We start from the raw sequence: 18,629 nt of genomic DNA on the forward strand, positions 1-18,629 counted from the left end.
TTTAATAATTTCAGCATCGTTGTTTTTAACGGGATCCATTGGAAACGGCTGAAAATGATGGTCTTTTTTTTGAGGACCGATGTATGGGGTTAATAAAAAATCATAAATACATTCAATGCTAGTTTATTTTACAAGATCAGTCATATACACTCACAGATTTGATATTATTAGTATTAGCATAGAAAAATCGACCTTTCCATAAAATCACGTTTCACATAGTATTTAATGGACATAAATATTTTAAAGATGCCATGATAATTTAGGAAAATATGTTTAAAATGGTGATATGAAATTAATGATATGTGAGAAATGAAATACGATACACCAACGGCCACCAAAATTAAATATGATCCAAATAAAATTTATTTCGAAGTAAATAAATAAGTCAAAATCCATCCAAGGGTTGTTATATTTTACTTAAAACATCTGCAAAACATTTTATATATAATGGGTACTAAATTGTTCCAAATAAATTTATATAAATTAACTTAACAAATTATTTTTGAATTTTCTTTCATTACCTATTCTACATAACTAAAAATTGATGGTACTGGAAATAACCAAAAAAATTATTGAGAAAAAACAGAACATAATTTTCATTTAAGCTCCATTAAGAATTCTATATGATTTTTGCTTAGAATATAGGGTACTATATTAAGAATTGTGTCGTCTGGAGGCAAAGTCGACCAACTCCTTAATTATCGGAAAATTGTTTATTGTCCTTTACTAACATTCCCACCCATTGGCAACGATAAACCATAACAAAACCAGTCAAAACCGAGCGTTTTGAGGGTTCCTGCTTACCATAACACATATTGACGATAGCTTAGTTCAGAAGTTTTCTCATAAACCACTTTCAAAATACTAACTACTAGTTTCAGTTGATAGGTTTATACCATATTACCAACTCTAACTATGGAAATTCGAGCACACTCTTGTTGTAGAACTTCCTGTGGACCCCTGGGGGTGCACCTGGACCATATTGGAAATCACTGGTTTAGTTTACATCTTTGCTTGCCGCCTGAAAGTTGTGTGATAATGAAGGCAGGATCCATTTGCATGAAAAAAGAACCAGGAGAAAGTTTTAATGTATTGATTTTTTCATCACCATCGGAGTTTTACTCTCATTTCCTAATGTAGTGTTGAAAGATCGTCTTCATGATTTCTTAATGGTTTTTACGTTTCTTTTTACAGACACTGCTCTACTGGAAACCTGAAGAAACCCCAATGAGGGAATTCATCTACAGCTGACCATTACAGCTCTCAGAAGGTGAGTGATATAAACAAGTTTCACTAGCGTTTTATGACCAACCTGATAAACAAATTCAACAAAAACTTCCTCTCAAACGTCGTAACAGCCAGCGTAAACCAAAAACCATGAGTGTGAAGTACTTTATTCAAACACCCTCTAAGAAGGTTCCTGGTATTCCTGTGATTGCTTTCATAAAATCGTTCAAGTGTATTATTTAATCTCATTACTGTCGCAGTTAAGATTTCTGTGAGACATTACTTCAGCACGAATGAAAAACTTGTGGCATATGTAAAGGAGAAGAGAGACGACCTACTTATCTGGAAGTTTCGACTGCCGAAAGAACTTTGCATTATCAAAAATACCATACCAAACTATTTACACTTGGGGAGAGCATGATTACCCCAAACGGATGATGTTTATGCTTTAATATTGGTTGGCACGCCATGCGCCTATGAACCTGAAGAAGATAAGGGAAATTTTTCCCATTCCTGGACTTTTATTCATTTCTCTAGATGTGGTTTTGACAAAAATTTTCAAAGCGTTAGAATTGGAATAGTTTTTAAGCCTGAAGAGACTATACCGAATGGAAGCAGGCTATCAATGTATGTAAATAAGCTGCTGAGATAAAGGGAATAAAATGGGGAGAAATAGAAAAGCAACAGACATGGAGTAATAAGCATATGGCATGACCCCCAAACAAACAGTTATACACCGCACAGTAAGACGGCTTAAAATTAAATAAAACTGAAACTAAAAAGAATATTATTGATGCCGTAGTTACGCTCCTAAAACTTCGTAATGTGAGAAACTTACTGACAAAACATTATGGGCCAGATTGGGATAAAGACGACATTTTAATTGATTTGGCTGGTAACAAGGAAACCTGAGGAAGACGATTTAGCCCCTCGAGTATAACGTTTCGTTCAGTTACATAGAAATATAGTGGATGATTTTGTCGTTATTTGGAGCTTTAGTTTGTTGCCAAACCAGCCAAATCCTTTCTAAAATCTACTAACCTAGGGACAGATCAACAACGAGAGATTTAGATCGTATCTCAATTCCCCTAGGCGCGACAAAAAAATCAGTTCTCCTGAAAAATGTTTGTTATGCAACCCGGCGACACAATTTAAAACAATCGCAGTTCGTGGATCTGTAGCTTCTTTACACCATGAAAGAATTTTCCAGTACAGTTCTCATGGAATAACAAATGATTTAGTATCAATAAACTGTGCGTCTTTAACTTTCTCTAACTAACTACAAATAAGGTGTGTATCTACATAGTATACCATAATGGTCAATTGGATATTTAGAATGAAAAGTATTAATATATTTTTTTCTTATAGTTGTATACGACTTCAGGTTAAATCAACTTTTTTTTTAATTGAACAGTAGCATCTTCGATGAATTTCAATATAACTTTATTCGAAACATCATAAGTCTATGGTAGTAATTCCCAAAGTGGTTCAAGTGAACACCCAGAGGTTTGATAAGAGACAAGAAGCATTGTTAGATCTGATCCTCACGTTTTTTTATAATTTATAGGTAGAAATATATAAACATCAAAACCAGTGGCCAACGAGGAAAAAAAATTGGGAACCTCTAGTCAGATTTTTGATCTATTAATTATAATATTGATATTTTGGAAATAGAGAGATTCAGCACAAAAATAATTCGAATTTGCTTGAAACTTCCTTAACCTTTCTTAAAATTTAGAAGAATTACTAAAAAAAATGTGGAACTCAACAAATTTTTTCTCAATTTCAGCTGATTGTTCAACTTGAGGTGGGTCTTCTGACAAGGCATAGCAAAGATAGATGCAGATTCTGTGAGAAAATCATATAATTAAAACTGCCAATTACAGCAAAAGGCTCGAAAGAGTAGTGCTAATATTTGGGACCAAAAACCCAGAAAAATAGCCTCATTGGAAAGTAGAAAAATGAGATGCAGGATCATATATAAAATATCTTTTTAGGTAAAGATACGAAGCGACCAAATCGATCTACTAAAACGTATGGAACGAGATACAAATTTAATAATTTGGTGTTGGTTGGAAAAATTGAAACCACGAGACCATTATATGTATCGATTTTATTTTTTTCCAAATTATGTTTTAGACTTTGTGGATTCGTTAATAGACAAAATTGCCGCATACTGAGTGAAATAATTCCATTACGGACAGAAAAATGCACCGTTTGGTGGTGTTTTCACGCTGAAAGCATTATTAGATTTCTCTAAAAAATAAGTTACATAAAAATGGTTATGGCACCATTAACAATGACATCCAAATCAAAATTTGGCTGGCAATAAGTTGATTTCAAGTACCACTCAATTGGCCTCCAAGGTCGCATGAATTGACACATTTTGATTATTTCCTGTAGGTCGACGTGAAGTGAACAGTTTATGCTGATAAAAGTGACTTAAAATTGAGCGTCAATAACAGCTGTAGTGACCATATACTATTTTCAAATCTTAATGTAATTTTTGTGTTTTATGTTTTTAATTTGTATTTCTGTTCAAAATGTTCTTTTTTTAATAATTTTGAGCATTGTTTTAATATAGGATTACTTATAACCGTGGTGGTTTAAGAAATAGTGAGTAATGACACATCTGGGAACGAAAAAATATGAAAATGAAAGGATATCAAAAAGAGAAATATCAGCACCATTGCTTTATAGTTGAAAGCTAATAATAAATATAACAAGTTATCAAAATTGATGAGGAAATATATAAAAGTGTTCTTGCTAATCAACTTTTCCTTATAATTATATCCGATTCTCTCCATTGTAAAATCTATAGATGCAAAAAACAAATATCGTTGAAAAAATTATAGAGATTATTTAAAAGTTTGATTTTTTTTAGCAAATTACAGTTATTATACATACAATATATATATTTTACAATACATCTCAATAATTAATATCTGCATACTATGTACAAAGTAATCGCTATATAATTTAGGGGGTAGTATTGAATTTTAAAACCTTAATACAATATTACGACTTAATGAACACACTGTTTACACCACCACTACACCAATACTCATAATTACACTGTCTGACGCGCGTTTCGATAACCAACTTATCGTCTTCAGAGACTGAAGGTAAACTTACCTTACCGTGTAATTGTGAGTGTTGGTGTAGTGGTGGTGTATGTAAACAGTGTGTTCAGTAAGATTATTACCAACGGTTCCAGAAATTTCAACTTAATAGTACGACTTATTCGACTAAACAAGTATCGATGATTAATGAAAAGGGCGAATTTAATTAATGAATAGGACGAAAAAACGTTTTTCTTTCCAATCAAAGCTTACAGACCAATTATTATGCATTCAATAGCACAACTTTGATATTAAACAAAAGTGAATGTCATTCGATTTTTTTAGATAACAACAGTGTCTATAGGAAGCTGAATAAAAACTAAAAAATGTACCAGACAAAAACAATTGGAAATCGTAATGCTGCAAAAGAGAAGTGGAGCAAAGGAATTAAACAATATGGACTGCAAAAGACAGAAATAATGAAAATATCAAATATACCAGAAGAAATAACCGTGAAAGTACAATAACATGAAAAGAAGAGCTTTAACAAGTTAAAAATAATTATAAGACCTAATAGAAGAATTTTCGAAAAAGAAAAATAGAGCAACAGCTGAGGTGATTTAAGTAAGAATGAAAAAGGACAGAACATTTAAGTTGATATGGGAAACCAAAATAACCAAAAAAAAAGATCCAGAAGTGAAGTAAGAATTGGAACAATACTAACTGAGGATGAACATACAAAAGACAGAAATAATGAAAATATCAAACATACCAGAAGAAATAACCGTGAAAGTACAATAACATGAAAAGAAGAGCTTTAACAAGTTAAAAATAATTGTAAGACCTAATAGAAGAATTTTCGAAAAAGAAAAATAGAGCAACAGCTGAGGTGATTTAAGTACGAATGGAAGAGGACAGAACATTTAAGTTGATATGGGAAACCAAAATAACCAAAAAAAAGATCCAGAAATAAAGTGAGAATTGGAACAATACAAACTGAGGATGAACATACAAAAGACAGAAATAATGAAAATATCAAACGTACCAGAAGAAACTGTAAAAGTACAAAAAGAAGAGCGTTAACTAGAGTATCATGGGACAAAAGTAAGACCAGATGGAACAATTGAGGAAGAAGAAAAATAAAACAACAATCTCGATGGATTCGATACATGGTAAGAAAGGAATAGGACAGAATAGTTAAGGTGGTTTGGGAAGCCAAAATAAACAAAAATAAGATCCAAAAGTGAAGTAAAGAAATGTAATATTACTGAATGAAATAATGGAACTATCAAACATACCAGAAGAAATAATTGTGATAGTACAATAACATGAAAAGAAGAGTTTAACAAGCTTAAGTATCTGAAAAGAATTTTAAGTCCAGTTGGAAGAATTTACGAATACAAAATGAAAATCTACTAGTTTGTACTACTATAAATACTGATCAATGGTTGCAAATTTGTTAACCAACATATTGAAGCAGGAAATAATAACGTATGAAATGAAGATTCTGAGAAAAATAGCAAGGGTTAAAAGACTAGATTAAATAAGGTATGACACAATTAGATGTAAATTAAACTTATTGAGTGTGGTGCAAGAAATTAAACAAAACTTGAGATGGTTTGGGCACCGTAAGATTGAAGACAGATCAGTTAAGGTGATATGAGAAACGAAAATGAATTAAAAAGAAGACCCAGAAGACAATGGAATACGGAAATGGCAAACAACTTGAAAAAAATAGGGTTGAATTGGAGACGGGCAATTTGAGGAAGCAAAAGTTGAAACCAAACGGGTAGAAATCTTATCTATATTCCTACGGTATAGTAAATTACAGATAAGTACATGGAATATTTATAGATACCAGAACTACATTAATACATTAAACTGAATAAATCGTAGATCATTCGATCGGTTGTGACCTACGGTAATGAGACATGGATTTAAAACTACGGCAGATAAAAAATACTTCACGGATTTCAAAAAAAAAGTAATAAAGATATTTTATGATGATGATGATGATGATGATGAGAGGATATGATTACAAAATAATTCACATTTTCGGAAAATCCAGCATTATCTGCGGGCTCAATTCCCAAAAGCTAAAGAGAATACGGTATTTGCCAGAGGTAAAAAATAAAAGTATTCAGATTTTTATTTATTGCTAGAATTCTCAAAAGTTTTTTTCTTTAATATTTGTTAAAAAATATAATAATAATGAAAGAAATTCATTAATTTAAACATTTTGTCCGAACCAGTAAACTGCTAGTAACGTCACTAAATAGTAAACTCTTGATTCCTTTTGATTTACTTTGTTTCTGCTATCAGTGAATTAATAATTTTATTTTTTTTTTGAGGTTATATGTAAGTTTATCCAACTTGTCAATACTAGATGCGATTATGGTGGCAGGCTTCTTTGTAACCGATTATTTCTGTGCTTTTAAAATTTCAATGTGAGTATATAATTATTTACTTGATGGATTGTTCTTTTATTTATTAACGTTAAAGTTATGATATTTCGCTTACTTAGGTTAAGTTCATTATTTCAATTTATTTTAAGGTTAGAAAAATAAATATAACAATTAATACTTACATCACACAAATATCAATTGGAGTTATAGCACATAAGTCACCTGGATTTGTTCAAGCAAGATGTAACCACTTTTTTCGTTCTTTTAGTGCTGTTTTTAAGAAAGTATCAGTACACTGGGGCACTACCCATACCACTGATAACATATTTTATGGTACAAAAATAAATAAAGAGTAAAGAGTGCCGTTCACTAATCACAAGTTTACTATGTACTGACGTCATTGCATCATAATATTGATAATGAGCGTTTTTTAGCGGTAAGTTTAAACCAAAAACTTTAAAAATTGATTTTAAATATATAATAATTTTGCATGATATAAATCATTTAAACCACTTGTCAAATACTTTATTCTCAAAGTAATAAGAAAAGCTAGAGACAAAGTGTGCGGGAAATCAAAGCTTACATCGAGCTGTAATACCAGGTGGAAACTAATTAAACAGGATGATAGATTAGTTAAGCGTAAATTTTAATTGTTTTAAGGTTATAAAATTAATATCAATCCCATATTCACTAAACAACAGCTAAGTTCCTTTCATAGGAACTAAATAATTGCGCTAAGCCACATATTCTCAATAATAATAATAATAATAATAGTTAGAGGGAGATTCCAAAATACTAAAATGTTAATCATTGGTTGCGAAATGCATTAAAACATTGAAATAAAAATGATTTAGTTAAGAAGGAATGTGAAAAGCAGCGTATGATAAAATTTAAATTTTCTTTATACAGAATCGATTAAAAATTGATTATACAGTAGTATTTTGCACTCTCCCCTTTGATTTAGATACTTTACTTGGCATATAAGCAACACATTATAAATATATGACTAAGAAATACTTTGATCTCGAGTTTTTATATTGTTCAATAAAACAAAGAATAACGTAAACACTTAGAAAAGAAAATTTAAAAAAAGTAAATATATATATTTTTTCATTTATTAGCTAATTTATAAAAATATTATAAATGTACATACAAACAGAAGAGAATATTGCGTCAGGTCGTCGAGGTTTGTAGAGACTTTCTCAAAATCTTGCGAAAAAAAAAAAAATATTAATTAAGAGTATATTTTACGGAAAAGTTAATTATGTAAATATGTTAATATTTAAATTTATAAAATAATAGCATTTCTATGAGTAGATGTAATCGATTTTGATCAATAAAGACACAACTCAAAATATCACAGTTCAACGCTAAAAAATCTGAGCTGACTGAAGAAACATTAGTAATTGATCCGAAAACAATGTTTTTTTCGGTGCTCAAGTAAAATATACATATAGAAAAAAAATTCTCACCAAGTTTGAGTTCTTAATATCAATTTTAAGTACTTACAATTTTAATATAAAATTTTACCATTGCAAAAATTGGTGTTAAGAGCTCAATCTTGGTGAGAATCTTTTTTACGAAAGTAAACTACCCTAATGAGTAGGTTTTAAGATATCAATATACTACAAGCTTCATCAGAGAGGAAAGCTTTAGTAATAAGTACCTTATATTGTAAGATAGTGATGGAATAGTGAATAATACTTGTAGTGCAACAAGACTGTCGTAACTTTTAAAAGAATCCTCGTTGATGCGACTTCTCCCAAGTATATATTACTCCACACTACGCTTTTAATACTGGATAATACTTGTGACATAACAAGATGGTCATAATCTTCATACTAGGGTAATTTTGACAAACGAATTTTGGCGAAAAACCATCTCAATCAAACAAAAAGAAAAACAACGACTAATTTAGGGAACAATATCAAAATCTGAAAAGATTAACTGGATATATTCTAGACTTAATCAGAGAGGAGCTTTAATTTTGGTAATATCATAAGTCCCCATAATGTATCACAACAAGACTTTTACACCATCTTAATGGAGAAGAAAACATTTTGGAGCAACAATTGTAATATATAGGATGAGATAGCAATGGTATAGATGGTAATATTTGTTTTATAACAAGACTGTCATAATTTCTATATCAGGATAGTTTTGGCAAAAGAATATTATCCAAAAACCAACTTAATTGAAAAGAAGAAAGGGTTTAAAAATTCTTGTTTTTATTTGTCTTACATACTAAATTTAAAAACACAACTCAAAATTATTTTAAGCCTACGACACTGAATAATTGGGGAGTAAGTGTATGGTTTATACTCTTAAAATCTTTCTTGTTAGAAATAACAATCAATTAGGTATCTGAACGAATTGAAATCTTAAAAAATAGTGTAGTATAGTTTGAGAATACTTTTATCTAAACAAGACTGTCATAACTTCTTATAAATATAATGATTATAGGTCAAAAATAATATCTTTAAAAATACTATTTTTTGTAAATTTATACCAGAAATTGTGAATCAGATGAAATGTGTAAGTAATAGTGACATGAAAAAAATTATAAAAAATATAAATTTGAAAAAAGCCTCTATGAACCTTCAACCGTCTACCAACGTCTATCAATTTTATTTTTTTTTAAATATTGCATAAATAATTTACAAAAATATAATCAATCTTAAAAAATTGATGCTCTTCATATCCTTAAGTTACCACCATCAAAATTTTTTAGTTCTTTTATTTCCTTTTTTTTTACTTAAGTATTAAACAACGAATATTCTATATAGGAAGTTGGCACAAAACCTTCCATATCACCTAACATACGGCGCACGCGCGTCCATCCATCACCCTGATCCAACTCGATAAGGTGGAGTTCTTCATCTTGCGCCATTGGGATGCTACCCTCGCTTGTAGCTAGACAATAAAAAAATATACAATTCGTTTGATAAAAATAAACAGATAAATTATAACTAGTTACTAGATAATCTCAAGAATCTGTAAAAATACAAAGTAAAAGAGAATTTGAGAAACATACAAAAAGCGAAGATGGAATATAAAGTTTGTTCGCAGATGCCAAAGATGAGTATGGGTTTTCACAATTTGAGAAAAAATGGCAGTTATTATCAATGTTTCTAACATTTTGTTTTAGTATATCCCAGGAAAATAGCCAATTGATATCAGAAAATGTGGAACTAATAGATGAAGTTGAATCATTAAAGCTAAAATAAATGAACCAATTAATGAATTTACTCAATGAAACTCAAAAGATAGCAAATTTCAGGAATCTGTAGAAACACAAAGTAAATGAGAATTATAACAATCAGAAAATTCGAGAAAATTACAAAAAGCGAGGTTGGAATATAAGAAAAGTTTGTTCGAAGATGCCAAAAGAAGAAGTTGAATCATTAAATTTCAGGAATCCCTAGAAACACAAAGTAAAGAAGAATTAGAAAAAATCCCATAGTTACCACCTAAAGAAAAAGTTGAATGTACCAACCAAGACCAAGTTTATAGGGTTTAAAGTTTTTATTAACACCGAAGTAAACTGTTTACCTTGGGTCTCTGAAGATGATAACTTGGTTATCGAAACGATCATCAGACCATGTGATTACCCAGGTCTGTCTGATTATTTCATAAATCATTAGTTTATTAACCGGCTCGAAGGACCAGAAAGTGTGAAGGGTTATAAATGAATAGTGTACTAAGTACTGATAAAACCAATTGGTTCTAGAAGATCTAACTTACAAAGGTTCTAAAACATGTTATTTATAGAAATATTTCTGGTCCCTATTCAAAGTTTTGTTTTTAAATATTTAAATAATTATAAATAAAATATAATGTTACCTTCGAATGGATACAATGCTTTACATGTTCCAATAGATGGCAGCATATCCGCTTCATAATATTCACTTTCGACTCCATGTCCGTCGTATTGATCGGGGTCTGAATCAGCACCAGGAAGGGATGTATGTGAAGTACCAAGGCCACTTTCGGGACTATTTGAACAACTATGTCAAAATATTTGGTCGGATCAAAATGTCAATATGAATTTTGAATTTGGTGAATTTTATTAAGATGAACCATTGATTCATAAGTAATTTTTACTTTTAATATACGCACAGAAAATCATTTTTTATTATCATAACTACTGTGTAAACAAAAGTAATTATTTTTTTGTATGTAGACATATTTTTATGTAAAGTGAAATCGACCGAAAGGCAATACACATAAAAAACAAGTTGGTTTAAAGCTGTAAATTAATTTTTGAACTATATACAATCCTCATCAATGGTGTGTATCTATGAGTCTCCATAACATAATTATGGTACAGGGAAGATTCCAGCTTAGTAACCTGTGAACGCTTCATCTCATTATCCAATAGCCCCAAAGCTATCAAGAACTGGGTAAATCAGAAATTAACACATCAATCAGTAAGTCCAGGATCTATATTTAAGACATGAGAGGCTAGATATTCATTAAATTAATTCCCAAGGCTTTTACAATGATTCTTTACCATACTTATATAACAATTTTTCTTCGGTATCAAAAGAGAATTCTGTTATAGCGATAACTTTCTCATTTAATTGATAATTCTTCCCTTGAACCGTTTTTCAGGTATAAAAGTAGTTAGTAGTCGCTGGTTTTTGGTGCAATAGCCTCTTTTGAAAGTCCTGTTCGTTGAGGACATATCAGTTGATGGTTGATTTTCGAGTCAACCCTTTGCCTCAATGGTATTTTCCCCAAGAATGTATATCTATGGAGTCTTTTATATCAAAAGAAGTTTAAATATGATCTGCCACAGCGGAAGGCTTCGTCCCATTATCTGCTAGCCTTGAAGATATCAAGAACTGAGTAACTCGGAAGTAATCAGATCAGGGACTATAAATTCAATAAAATAATTTCCAAGGCTTTCTTAACCATATTGTATGATATCCAAAAGAGCCATTGAACCATTTTTCAGGTCTGAAAATAGTTAATAGTCGCTAGTTTCTGGTGTAACAGCCTCTTTTGGATATCCTGTTCGTTGAGGATCATCGGTGCACATACCAGTTAATGATAATTGATTTTCCCTAGAGAATAGCCATCACAATACTCTTCGAGCCAAGCTTTGGCCTCGATGATATTTTTTTCCAAGGATGTGTATCTATGGAGTCTTTTGTATTAAAAGAAGTTTTAATCAGATCTTGCACAGGATAAGGCTGACAATTTTAAGCTTGATAATTCAGAAGTTAACCCTTTGATAAATAAATTCAGGGGTCTATATTTTTATAATGATTTTTCTTTGGTCTCAAAAAGGATTCAGTTTCAGCAATGCTTTCGTCATTTGATTCTTGATTCTTTTAGAGAAATACGATAGGGATGGTACCATTACGTTCTCAGATAAGATGGGTAACTCGGAAGTTAATTCATCGATCAATAAATCAAGGGGCTATATTTACATAACGATTTTTCTTTGGTATTAAAACAGGCTGCTGTCCCCTAATTTGATTGATATTTCCTATATTCCTTTTAGCAATTTTTTTAGATCTGAGAATAGCCAGTAGTCGCTTATTTCAGATGTAATCACCTCTTTTGGATATATCATATAATGATGTTTGATTTTCCTAGAGAGGTCATTATCAAACTCTTCAAGCCAAGCCTTTGTCTCAATGGATTTTTTTTCGGTAGAAAAACATTGCTAAATCAAAAAATAAAATTATTTGTTTCAATTTTCAAAGAGCTAAGAGATCCATCACTTTAAAAAGTTATAATAGACAAACTGTTAAACGAAATGAGCTCTTTTGGACATCCTGATAGCTTAGAATTAAACATACCATTCAATGATGGTTGATTTTCCCGGAGAATAGTCACCATAATACTCTTTAAGTCAATTATCTGTCTTAATGATGTACATCTTTAATACTAAAATAAATTCAAATAGGATCAAGAAAAGGGTAGGCACCATCACATTATCTCAGTCCTAAAGTTGTTAAGAACTGGGTAACTCAGAAGAAGAATTTGATTGATATTTCTCTCTTTTTTTAGATCTGAGAATAGCTAGTAGTCGTTGAGTTCAGATGTAATGCGAGAAATTAAAATTTTCTTTCCCTTAATTTTAAAAATAAGAGAATTCTCACTTTAAAAAGTTGTAATAGACAAACTATTAGGGCAAATGAACTCAACATTTGATGTAGAGCAAATATTTAGAATGTTAAATGGACATTAAATATAAATAAAAACATAAAAATGAATGTATTATAAAAATTCTGCAATATTTATGAAAACTAAATAGTGTGTCGTAGTGAAGCGTTAAACTGAATGATTTTTTTACATTTATAATTTCTGTAATAATAGCTTACCCATGATTATTCATTTGAGGGGTACCAGGAGCTGACGGTTTACTATGATTATGATTATTATGGTTATTATGATTCACGCTACTATCACTGGCCGATCTACTTAAAGATTCTTCCTCGGCTGCACTTCCACCAGAATTTCTTCTTCTCGTACCATTTACTAACCTAAATAAATAAAATAATAGTTAATTCGATATTTAACATCTAATATCGTTGTTTCGGATGGTTTCGCTTAACTCTTATACCTTTGTAATACATTGAAACTTATCACTTGAAGGTATTAGTATGCGAAACATTTGAACTACTGAAAATAATCATAATCAGCAATATATAGGAAACGTCGTTGTTCCTTGCAATTACATTTTTTACAATTTGAGCTCATCAACTTTAACTTGCAACAATGATACAGTGACATTTGAACTACTCGTTTTCGAAATTTAATATTTTCCTTAAGAACCAATTTGCAATTAGGTTTTTCTCCATTTGGTGGTTGGTAACTGTTTCACACTGTGGTCTGGAGAGTTATCTATAACAATAACCTACTCTGGTTCAACTTTTAATATCTTAAATGTATTTTTCATAATATTTTGTATATGTTCTTTGATTATATTATTTTTTGTTTTCCTTTATATCACATTTCTTGAAAATCAAGTTCTGTTTATCCAGGACTGATTTTTATCTTTACTATTTCAAAGACACAGAAAACTAGGACCAATTTAGAAGGAGGTCGTTTAAAATTTAATTTTAATTATTTTCAAATTAGTTCCTTTGGTCAAATAATGCAGTAGATTCATACTATTCAAGTATTTCAAACTTCATGAGGTGGTGTATCTGTTTCATCTTTCGCTGTTTTACTACTAATATTGGTAGTAACTAGATTTCAACTATATTATATTATATATGTTCTACTATACGTCAAGGTTTTTTTTTAATACATATTTTCTAAAAATAATTTCCTCGAATACCTGTTTGTTTCCTACTAGAGTCTAGTTTGTCTTCGATATATTACTATCAATTGTTTTATATCTCATTTACACATTAGCTTCATGAACCTTTGTCAATATACTATAGAATACAAGTACATCACTAAGATTCATATTTTGTTCTCTAGCTCAGTGTCCTTGAAAAAATTTCCGAATCATGGTTTTAAATAGTGAAATATCCTTTTAAGAAGGTCTTTTCACCTTGACTGATGGCCAACTTCATTTTAGTTTTGTATGATTAGGGGGTTCATTAGCTTGGTAAGCCTACCCAATACGAATTTCTTGGGGTTTTTAGTTTTGCTTAAATTACTTCAAAAACTCAATATCGGAATGATTACTTGTAATATTTTGTTCTAGTGTGACTCCACTTTATACTCCACTTTTCATCCATTTCTTTCCAAATCCCCTCACATTTTTTCACTGTTCCTTCCCACTTTTTCCAACTTTTTTTCTACTTCTCTCTCACTTTTTTCCACTTATTTTTTACATGAAGTGTTTATTAGGGAAATTGTTATGGACCCTTGGTTAAAATGCTCTAGGGATTTTTGGTTTTGCTCAAATTACTGACAAAACTCCATATCGGAACGATTACTGAATCCACTTTTTTCCACTTCTGTTTCCAATTTCCCCCTTTTTTCACTTCTCTTCTCCACTTTTTTTCTTACTTTTTTCCACTTTCTCCTCTTTTTTCCACATTTTATCACTTTTCTTCAACTTTTTTTCGTACTTTTGGTTCCCATTTTTTTCCACTTTTCTTTTCTCTTTTTTCCACTTTTTTTTCTACTTTTTTGGGTACAAATTTTTTGCTTAGTTTCTAAGTACCTGCTCGAATGGTCGTTGGAGCCTCTGTATTATTGGTGTGTATATAATTGGTTTTTTCAAATGGAAGAGTAAATACTTGTTTTAAGTAGATATTACTCATGTGGGTTAACAATTACATATAAAATTACTAATTCTGGGTACGTTAATTGAACACACCCTAACTTACCTAGGGGAATTCGTAAGGGAAGAATGGTTAGCTCCCGATTGGATTCCTTTAATGGCATCTTCTAAATAAGTTTGGTACCTGGCTAAATCTTGTTGAAGTTTATCTAATCTGTGGCTACATTCATTCAATTGACCTGTAACGTAAAATAAATACTAAATTCTATGAATACTAAAAAAATAATTGTTTTAGAAGCAATGGAATTAAAGAGAATTCAGTAATTGAGAAAAGTGTAAAATATTTTATAAACTATTAGATGAGGTAAGGGCAAAGAATACAAGGATATAATGGAAATTAAAGCGAGTCAATTAACATCCCAGAAGAGAATAAAAATAAAGGAATTATGACAAAATACTGAACACCACAACAACAGAAGAGAATATAAAGAACAATCAACGACATAAACAGAAAACAAACAAATTTGTGGACAGAAGAAATTTGAAATGAAGAAGAAATATATTTGGGTAGGGAAACAGAAGAGAATTGATAAACGTGTGAAGAAAAAAATAAAGAAGCTAGTGTGTATTGGGAGGAATTTTTATGGAAAATAGAGGAATATTCAAATCAAAAGGTATTTAATCAAACAATAAAGAACCCGAGGAAAAACAAAAAAATAAAGGGGAAAACAATGAATTAATAACAAATGACCAGAAAATAATTCCACAGTAGAGGTAGTACTTTAACGAACTACTGAACAATCATCAATACATACAGGAAGGTAGAGAAAAGGAGCATAGTGAAAGACAAGAACAATAGAGGAGATGGAAGAAATAATTAAAAAAATAAAGAGAGGGAAATCGACAGAGAACGACAAGTTATTATAGATAAGAAACACCTTGGTTTGCACAAATTATAGAGGATTGGAAAAGGGCCATAGTCTCCGACGATTGGAAGATAGAAGCTCTGATTACGATAGACAAAGAAGAAGACACCAGGGTTTGCACAAATTATAGAGGCTTTACTTCATAAAACGTTGTTTCCCATGTATACAAAAGCATACTGGAGAAAAAGTTTAGGACACCAGCACTTTTCACAGTGGAAAACAAATGACATATTGGGATAGCATGAAACAAAGAAATGTGTCTAAAAGACTGATGAACACAATCAAAAGTCTCTTTGGCAAAAACAAGGAAAAACTAGGGACAAAACAGCAATAGGGGAAGAATTAAATATTGAATCGATAGTTGAAACACTAGAAAACACAAGTTGAAACGATTTAAACACATGGCTAGGATGACAAGGCACCAGTTAAACTTTTATGGGAAGAGAAAGAAAGAGAAAAAGAGAGAGGTAGAAGGAGAGAGAATTATAGAGAGAGAGAGATAGATAGATAGAGGGAAAGAAATGATTTATTGTCAAAAAATTTTCACAATTTGTTGACTAAAGCTTGTCAAAATTACAAACTTAGTAAATAGAGACAATAATAAAATCTAAATATAAAGTATACACAAGAAAACTACAAGAATAACGAAATTACCTTTTAAAATGTATATGTGAAATTTTTTATACATTCATTAATTAAACCAGGTAATAAAACTATCTATACGGCAATCCTTATAATAATTTTGATTAAAAATCAATAACATTAAACCAATACGCAGCATGCTCTGAATTAAATATTAGATTTTTGCGAAATGCTGGAAAAGATGTTATAGATTTGATTTCAATTGGCAAATGATTGTGCACTTTTTTGCATTGTAAAGTATTGAGCTTTGAACTAATTCTGAACGTGTTGTAGGTAGGTAAAGATCGTGCTCCGCGTTCCCAAGTGGATATTCGTGCAATGGTCTTTCTAAATTTGAAGAAGCTATTAAAATAACTAATGAAAGAGAAGTAACAACTACAAAAAAATAGAAAAGAATGGACCAGGTTTATAATCAAAAGGAAAAAAAAGGTAAACAGGGGCTTATGGTCACAAATTTGCAGCTGAAATACAAATTGAAACAGAATTTGTATTTTACAAATAACATTTTATCTTAAAAATCCCTTTTATTCAAAAAATGTTTGAGATAATGTATTAGTTTACTCACTTTCTATTGTCCGAGGATCACCTAACGCCGGATTAGCCTCGTATACACCCTTCATTTTCATGAGTCCGTCTCTAGCCGCTGTCTCTTGAGCAACTTTATTTTTGAGTTCTTCAACTTTGAGCATCAATTTTTTCCGCCTCTGGTTCGGTGGCAATTCGCTCAAGTCCTCCTTTCCGTCAGAAATTGCAGCATTCTATTAAAAAAAAAATAGTTTTTCGAAATTAGCCTCAAATAATCAATTTTTGTAATTTGTACATCAAAACGACATGAGTATACACATAAGCAGTGTGTGTAAAAGCTTGTGTAGCAACATTTAATAAGCTTTTTTAGTCATTTTTGAGATGATTTGTTAAAATGATTGTGCCGATAAGGGTCGATTTCATAATGTAAATTGAGCAATAAACTAGTTCAAATCAAAACTTTTTTCATTTTACAAATTTTAATGCGGCAATGGGGTAGAGTACGATTTCCGTGGTACCGTAAAATAATAATGAATTTAATTAGGCCGAAATAAAGCGAAAATGAAGAATAAAATTTTTAGATATCTCGTTTCGTTTTCGAGATATCGATACTTGAAATCACAACCAAACGTTAGTTCGAGATAGCTTTATAGAAAAGATGGCGTTTAATACTTCATCTAAAACATTTTTTCCCAAACTTATTCAAAATTTTGCCGGATTTGGGGGATCCCCTCCCCTACAGCTACATTACTACCAACTACGAATTAACAGTTATCGAAAAAAAAGTTTAGAATTGATTGCTTGATAGGGTTAATTATTTAATAATAAAAACAAACTGATCGATAGTGATTTTTCAAGCTAACATTTGAGTTCTTCACTGTCGAAACTAAATCAATTTTCATGGACCCTCGCTTACGATAGTGGACCCCCATCTTTTGTCACGCCCAACATAGACCCCTGTCGAATCTCCCGTAGATCCACGAGAATCACGGGTCTAGAATAAATAATTTATCACTTTAAATTCTTCATAGTCTTGTAATTTAACAAACAAGAGGTTTTTTATTTAATTTTTACTTAATTTGCCCTAACATTCCAATAATATATTAAAAAAACCGAACGAGACAAAATGGGCGATGATTTCAGGAATAGTTCAACCTTTTTTAGAAAAAATTATCTGTTGTTTGGTACAGTTAATTTAGCAATAATTTCATCGATAACTAAATATAGTTTCAAACTTATCAAGCATCAAGTATTTTCCGAATGCTTCCAAACGTGAAACCCCGGTGGGGTTAGGTTAAGTCAAATTAGATTAGGTTACGTATTTTCGACTTCAAGTATAAATATCTCGATAACGAAGGGAGATATCGAAAAATTTGATTCTTCGTTTTTGACGTCTTTTGGGTCGATTTACAAAATGGCATCTTGACGCCACGGAAAACTTACTCGTTCCCAGTAATGTGGAGAAAAAAATAATATTAACCACTATTTTTGGGGTTTACTAAATATTAAACATCGAAATGTTTCTTATAGGTTATGAAGGTTAATTGTTAAAGGCGGGAAATTCAAAATTTAAATAAGATAACGATGTCGCGCTTAACTCTACTTATAATAGACATAATTGGACATGAATATTTCTGACGAA

The 18,629-nt window shown here is 30.8% G+C and overlaps 1 protein-coding gene across 4 annotated transcripts in view; it reads right to left on the bottom strand.

The window, feature by feature from the left end:
- Window positions 1-107: 107 nt before the first annotated feature.
- Window positions 108-18,629, bottom strand: part of LOC130899279 (formin-binding protein 1-like) — a 104,241-nt gene continuing 85,719 nt past the window's right edge. For 3 of the 4 annotated variants that reach the window (XM_057809091.1, XM_057809089.1, XM_057809090.1), the window contains 5 exons: window positions 17,028-17,220; window positions 15,001-15,133; window positions 13,033-13,194; window positions 10,538-10,701; window positions 108-9,607 (listed from right to left, as the gene is read on the bottom strand). In XM_057809091.1, coding sequence (XP_057665074.1) covers window positions 9,450-9,607; window positions 10,538-10,701; window positions 13,033-13,194; window positions 15,001-15,133; window positions 17,028-17,220 — 810 coding nt within the window. In that variant the 3' untranslated portion in view covers window positions 108-9,449. The remainder of the gene's footprint in view (window positions 9,608-10,537; window positions 10,702-13,032; window positions 13,195-15,000; window positions 15,134-17,027; window positions 17,221-18,629) is intronic. The other variant, XM_057809092.1, reaches the window with a different exon arrangement.

The sequence above is a fragment of the Diorhabda carinulata genome, chromosome 11 (genome assembly GCF_026250575.1).
Source record: "Diorhabda carinulata isolate Delta chromosome 11, icDioCari1.1, whole genome shotgun sequence".
NCBI lineage: Eukaryota > Metazoa > Arthropoda > Insecta > Coleoptera > Chrysomelidae > Diorhabda > Diorhabda carinulata.